Source organism: Monodon monoceros, unplaced genomic scaffold (genome assembly GCF_005190385.1).
Source record: "Monodon monoceros isolate NGI ecotype Baffin Bay Population unplaced genomic scaffold, NGI_Narwhal_1 Super_Scaffold_7, whole genome shotgun sequence".
NCBI classification, from domain to species: domain Eukaryota; kingdom Metazoa; phylum Chordata; class Mammalia; order Artiodactyla; family Monodontidae; genus Monodon; species Monodon monoceros.
The window spans coordinates 76,738,570-76,745,748 of record NW_021703784.1 but is presented as its reverse complement, the minus strand read 5'-3'; the positions used below and the strand labels follow the sequence as shown (position 1 = coordinate 76,745,748).

At 43.6% G+C, this 7,179-nt stretch overlaps 1 protein-coding gene across 1 annotated transcript; it reads right to left on the bottom strand.

Moving 5' to 3' along the window:
• Nucleotides 1-434: 434 nt before the first annotated feature.
• On the bottom strand, nucleotides 435-2,482 carry FIBIN (fin bud initiation factor homolog). Its single transcript, XM_029209669.1, has one exon. The coding sequence runs from the start codon at nucleotides 2,045-2,047 to the stop codon at nucleotides 1,412-1,414; it is 636 nt and encodes a 211-aa protein (XP_029065502.1). The 5' UTR covers nucleotides 2,048-2,482; the 3' UTR covers nucleotides 435-1,411.
• Nucleotides 2,483-7,179: the final 4,697 nt, after the last annotated feature.

Below are 7,179 nucleotides of genomic sequence, written 5' to 3'. Positions count from 1 at the left end.
GTATGAAATAAAGTGCATTTCCATTTTAAAAATCATTAATGAAATAACGTAGACCTGTCTTCAAAGTTATTAAACATCACTGTGATTCTTACAGCTTAGAATGGAGCCTTCCCTCTGCATTCTGAGGGCATATAAGCTCTGAGCCTTGCCGTAAACTTTTCCAATTAATTCTAGGGGAAAACCAGAGAAAATTGGAGTTTTTAGGCAGACCAGCAGAGATTAAGTTTTGGCACAGCCTAGATTTTATTTTTTCCTTTTGAGGATGGTAAGGGTGGCCAGGGAAGGGAGGATTGCCAAATACGTAGCGGTCCCTCTGTCTTCTTTATCATATACTCTAAGTAAACTGGCTTTAATCCCAGCCTTCTCTTCCCTTTTGCACTGGCTCCTCTTTGCAGTATGAAAGTTATGAATATAAATTAGAAAATAAGCAGGTATTATATGAGAACATATTTATTGGCTGAATAATAAAACTTAGTTAAGGAGTTATGAGAAGTAAAATTCCCTCTACTTGAAGTACAAGTTTTCAATAAGCAAACAGGAGCAAAACCCTTAAATGAGAAAGAATACACTGGTAACCTAAATCACAGGCATTTGGGGGTGTGTCAAGGCAATCTACCTACTTCTTTGTAGTGGACTGCAGTGCTGATGACACAGACACACAATGAGAGACACAGCAAATCAGCATATCACAGGAGTGCATAATCACCAAAACCTTAAGACTTCTTGAATGTGACCCCTTTAACTTACACACACCCACAGAGGCACAGCAGACATCTCCCTGCAAAAGGTGATTTGCGTATAGTTTCTAGCCAATACTTAAGAAAAAAACAACCCAAAAAACCCAAATCCAAAACCAAAAAGAAAACAACTAAAGACCATGGTTAATAAATAAGAAGGAAAAGGAGAAGAAACCGGCAACTTCCATCCTCTGCCAGGCATGCTGAGCAGCACCTCTGACCTCATCTGAAAAACAGGCGACTTTGACAGCTTTCAGAGCCCAGGAGAGAAGGCTGAAGGCAGAAAGGAGCTGCGCACATGCTCCCTGGATATTTTCACATAATCTTCAGGATGAGGAAGATTAAACAGTCCCTACTGCATAAACTGTGTCCTTTCAGAGGTGGCTGAAACAGGTGTCTCTGCAGAGATATAAAGCCCTTCTAGGAAAGGCAGGAGACATGGTTTTAAATTCGTCTTTCCAGGTGACAAATCAATAGCAATCACATAAATAGTGTACAAAACTAAAACCACTCAATTCTCACTTCTTTCTTGTTAAGATCACATCAGATCACTCTCCAAGTGCAAATTTGGTTATAAAAAGTAATAAGTATATGGGAAAAAGCCCCGTCTCTGTCCCCCACCTTCCACCACGGGTCTGATGTGATTCCCTCTCCCTGGAAGTTTGCCCTTCCACCTACACTTTAAGATAATCGTTTTTCAGCCGGCCTAGCCGGGTCCCGTGGCTCCTGATGGTGAGGGCCAGCAGCTCGTATTTGTCCCTGAGCCCCACGGAGATGTCGAGCGTTTCCTTCAGCAGGGACCTGGTGTGGACCAGCATCCCCAAGAAGTCCTCGTTGAGCCTGCTCTCTTGCCGGCTGTCCTGTTCCTGGCCCTGCTTGAACTTGCTTTCCAGCTCAGTGAGAGACTTGTCCGAGTTGGAGTAGGCATCCCCGATCTGGTGGGACTCCCGCCGCAGATACTTGCCGTAGCTCTGCTCCCCGTCTAGGTCGTAGGAGATGCTCTTACTGATGCCCTCCAGCACGCGTCCCGCGTCCTCCACCTGGCGGCCCAGCACGGTGAATTCCTCCCGCAGGGTGAGGCTCAGCAGACTGCTGGCTGGGCTCCCCTCCCCTTGAGAGCAGCGCCGTTGGTCACTCACCCTGAAAAGCAGCTGACACTTCTCGGGGTCATCGTTCTCCTCGTAATCCCCGTCGGGCACAAAGTAGTGGTGCAGAGACCCATTGGACATCTCTGGATAGAGAGGGCCATCGAAATAGCCCTGACACAGGTGGCACAGAAAACCCATCCAGAGGAACTTCATGAACACCATCCTGGATATTCAGGATGACCGGGGACCCCTGGAGAAGACTTTTCGCCCAGGCGCGAGGAAGGGGGTCCCCTAGGGAGTCAGCGCCTCCCTGAGACGGCGTCAGCCTCAGTCCCAGTAGCCTCGCTGCACCCTGGCACCCCCTCCCCAACTGGCTTCATGTGGCTGCGGCACCAGAGCCTGGGTAGCAGCCGCCGCAGCCCGCAGCCAAGGATGCACCCTCGCTCTGAGCCCCTGAGCTCGCTCGGGTGGCTGGAACTCAGCCGGCTCCTTCCCGGCGGGATCCCGGCACGGGTGGGGAACCCCTGCTGCAGCTCTCTGGCTGGACGCTGGCTGGCTCCGTTGCCCTACTCTGGCTCTCTGAGTTACCCCTCGCTCCTTGGGAAATGGAGCCTGTAGCTGGAGAGAAAGGTTCTTGCCCTCTGATACTATTTCAACTCCTGGACTGGGTGGGAATGCGGAGCTTTTCCTTTGGCTAATGATATCCTGAGGATCTCTTTGCTCTCAAATTACAGCTGGTTTCGTCACTTGGAAGCCAGGGAACAAGTTTGGAAAGAAACCTCTCACCAGGTCTGTGCTATTAAAGGTACAGAGTCTCTTTTTGAGGATTGATAAAGAGACCCCGGAAAATAGAATTTAGCTTGAAGGAGAAAATGGGAAGAGGATAAATAGAATTCCCATAACAGACAGACTGTTTTGCTATTAACGAATCGGGAGGAAGGGTAATTACCCTGGAGAAATGCCATTTCACTATTTAAAATTGTTTCCAAAACAATAAAATAAATGTCAGTTAGATTGCATTCTGTGGGTATGTCTATTTTTAGCATTAAAAAGTTTATGGCTTTAAAGGAAAATTTGAAGTGTATGAAATTGCAGTTTTGTTTGGAAATGGTTAATTGAAGTTACAATAACTTTAATACTTTGGTATAAATAGGAATATAGAAAACTGATTAACGTATGGTTGCTAGTATGTCTAGGAACAAAAGCTGATAAATGGAATTTTGCCAGTTTAATAAGTCAATGGGCAACTGAGATAATTGTTTAATTTCATGAAAGCCCATCCTTGCTAAGCTCCTGCATTACATCTTTAACCTAACACCTTTACAGCGATTGCCTCTTTTGGGACACTTAAAAGTTTTTGCAGAATATGGGACTGGCACTGTTATCTCTAGTTTTCTGGGTGGAGAACCCAAGGGATAGAAAGTTAAACAAATTATTTGTTATCACAAAGACTGCAGTTCAGCCAGCCAGTACTCATTAAGTCACTGCGTCTTTTAATTTAATTTAGAAAAAAAGTAATTTTTCACCAGGTCATCTTAGTTTTTGATTTATGAATTGCTTAGCATATTGCCATCCTTCAGGCCATCTCATTTGTTCATCAAATGTTTATTGAGCATTTACCATTCGCCAGAGTCTATTTTGTTCACAGAAAGAGCAGTGAAAAAAAAAATAGAGAGAAATCCTTGCCTTCCTGGAGCTCACATTCTGGGACATTGAAAGAAAATTAATATAAATAAATAAGAGATGCTGTATGTCGAATAGGGGAGTGGAGGAGAAGACAGGGAAGGAGTGGGAAAACAGAGGCAGCGTCCCTATTTCTATGGTTATTTCCTCTTTCTGCCTTGAAATGTACCTGAAACACTCATGTGATTTGCCTGTGTTTATGCTTATCTCCCTCCCAGAATCATAAGGCACTGGTGTCATTTAGAGCCACAGTGCCATACTTGCTGCCATCACTTTCAATGACATAAACAACCCTGGCTAGACAGTGAGAAGTCCAGTTAAGTAATTGGATATTTGTTGATGTGGTGCCACATGCATAGATTTTGAGGAGCGTGTTGACCACACATTTTAATTTTTATCCAGGGACTTGGCATCGTGAAAACGTAGGTCACATGAGTTTTCTTAGTGTTTATGCTAACTAAAGACTATGACATTTTCACTGTGTTTCAGCAGAAAACTCCAACTTTCTCCATTTGAGAGACAGGACTCTTGGACTCAAGGACCATATTGCTTCATTCCTTTTCCCCTGGCACCTTGACAAATGACAACAGATGGATTCAAATTGGCCAGTCAGCCAAGAAAAGCAAGCAGAATTTACTCTGATTCACTCTACTTCTTGCACAATCCCTTCTCTGACTTGCTAACCAATTCAACTAAACAAGCCTATTTTAAGCATTCACTACCACTTGCCCCCTACTATGTGCAGGGCACAGTGTTAAGTTAGCTACAGATACAAAGGTGTGCAATAAAAAGTTACAGCCTCCAAAGAGCTTGCTCTTTTGTTGAAGAGTCAGACGTGTATATACACACAGTATTTGCTTTTTCCTGCAGTTACCTCCTTTAAAAGACAAACCGCATGTCACGAAGCTGGAAGGAATCATTCTGGTGCAAGTAACTGAAGGTCCAATTTAATCAGACTAAAGGCAAAGGAAATTCCTTGACTTACAGAAAGTCTAAGATTAGATTGTTTTCAACCCAAACCTGTCCAGAATCTAGTTTTTCTCTTACCATTTTTTGATTCTACTTCTTCAGTTTATATTCATTCTTGGGCAGTCTCTTGCATTTGTGGTTCCAAGATGGCTACCAGTGTCTTCTGGGGTTACAGACTTCTTTGTTCATGTCTAGCAGGAATGGCAGGTTAGATTTCCTGGTAGCTCAAATACAGGTCCTTCAGATCAGCCTCAGTGGCCACAGCTGGACTGATTTAGAAGATGAATCCATCCTTGAACCAGGCTGATCATAGTCAGAAGTTTGGGATAGCCACTGGGCTTAAGACAATAAGAACCCAGTTCTGCAGCCGAATGCAAGTTACCATGCAAACTATATAGTTGGGAAACAGGAACCTGCTTAAAAAGGGGACAGCGTGAGAATAGATTCTGGGGAAGTAACTGCAAATATTCCCCCTTCCCCATGCTTTTGTCTTCAGTACCCACTTCTGAAAGACATTGGCACACTATTGCAGTGCTGTGCTGGTAAGCATTCAACAGTAGGCTTGAGGGGAGGAAAGAACCCCCTTTCTAGCATTTGCTGATTTCCATGGGGTAAATACTCTCACCGTGGCTGATGCCATTGAGTGCAGAGTTAGAATGACATGGGCAACGACACATCATTATATAGCATTCCTATCATACAGATACATTAGACACAGATGACCACTAAAGCATAGAATATAGCAAAATGTAGTAAAATAATTAAGAACTGATGAGTTTTACTTATGCATTCCCTTTAATTTGTATAATTTATTTAATTGTAAGTTTAGATAACTTAATTTTTAATAATGGTGATCGATGTTTAACAACTGACTTGCAAAATTCCTGAAAACGTAACAACTGGCTCTCATGAGCCAGTGCCAGCCAGCTCCAGCCCGCTGTAGCCTTTTGCATTAAACGCTTCATTTCGTTCACTTTTTACAAACATTTGTTCATACATTCTTCGTATATGCCCAATTCCATCTTGGGCTGTTCTACCAGGATCAGAGTTAAGGTGGGCTTCTGAGGATTGGTCTAAAACAAATGGAGCCAGAGGAAACATCTAAACACAGACAAGCCACATAGAGGACTTTGAAGAGTAAAATCAAGAAGCACTGTCTGCTGAAAGGGACAGCAGTTGAGTTTAGGGCTGAAGATTAGAGACAAAGTTAAGGGACAGGAACTAGGTCAATTCAAGAATAAAGGAGGACCTCAGGGGCAGGGGCCAGAGTCATATAGATGTCATGTAGATGAACACCGTTGCCCAGTACCAGCTTTCTATATGCAATCCTTGCTATGCAGTACCAGCAGGTTTGGCTAGCTTAAAACTTGCTTATCCCTTATCCTTTTCAGTGCACTTTAAAATCTTGCTCCTTTGGTCCAGTTACCACTTCAGAGAAGGAAGGAGGAATTCAGGTTGACACCCTGAGCCTAAAGACCTGTAAGATTTCTTAAGCTCTGTGACTTACCCCTGACAGGTTTTTTGTGATCCTCTGACTGTTTCTGATTATGGTAATGGTAGAACTTTTATAGCAAAGGGCCTTGTATGCATTAAGTATAAGAAAGGTTGGGGAGATTAGGTTCCACTGTATAGTCTTTTAGACTATATTTGGTTTCTAACCCGAAAGGAGCCTCTGGGAAGTAGAGGCTCCCAAAATCCCCCCAAAACTGTCAGGCTGAATTCACCCCTGGGCCATGTCAAAGAAGATAAATGAACAAAGGGAATTAGCCTGGGCCAGAATAGGGGTCCTGGGGTGGGAGAAGAGGGGAAAAATAAAGGGGGGAAGATGAGGACACAATATTTAGCACTTTGGGGATTATGTGATCAATTAACACGTCAGTAGCTTTTATTGAACAGCCATTGTTTACAAAGGGTGGGAAGGAGAGAGGAATAGAAATGGATGGAAAGAAAGAAAACAGAGAAGTAGGGAATGAGGAAGGTAGCAAGGAAAGAAGGAAGAAAAGACAGAAGGAAGAAAATAAGGAAGAGAGTGGAATGCATTTTGATTTTCTAGTCAACTATTTGTTACATTAACTCAGTGAAATGGTCATTATTATTTACTTTAAGAGCATTGGTTAGGGGCAGAGGAGAGTTAATTAACAAGAACAGTCACACAAAGTTCCCATCAAAATTAGGCAATAGGGCTTCCCTGGTGGGGCAGTGGCTAAGAATCCGCCTGTCAGTGCAGGGGACACGGGTTTGAGCCCTGGTCCGGGAAGATCCCACATGCTGTGGAGAAACTAAGCCCGTGCACCACAACTACTGAGCCTGCACTCTAGAGCCCACATGCCACAACTACTGAAGCCCACATGCCTAGAGTCCAGGCTCCGCAAAACGAGAAGCCACCGCAATGAGAAGCCTGCGCACCACAATGAAGAGTAGCCCCCACCTGCCACAACTAGAGAAAGCCTGCGCGCAGCAACAAAGACCCAATGCAGCCAAAAATAAATAATAAAAAAAAATAAATAAATTTATTAAAAAATAGGCAACAAACTCACCTATGAAATCATAATTAGAATGGTTACAAGGAAATAAGTATAATGTGTGAAGAGAGTGATTAGTTCTCCCATCTTTCTCTATCAGTCAGAATAGGCATGATATGCTGTGGTAACAAACATCACTAAATGTTAGCACCAAATTCAAGTCTTCTGCAGCTCAAGGTG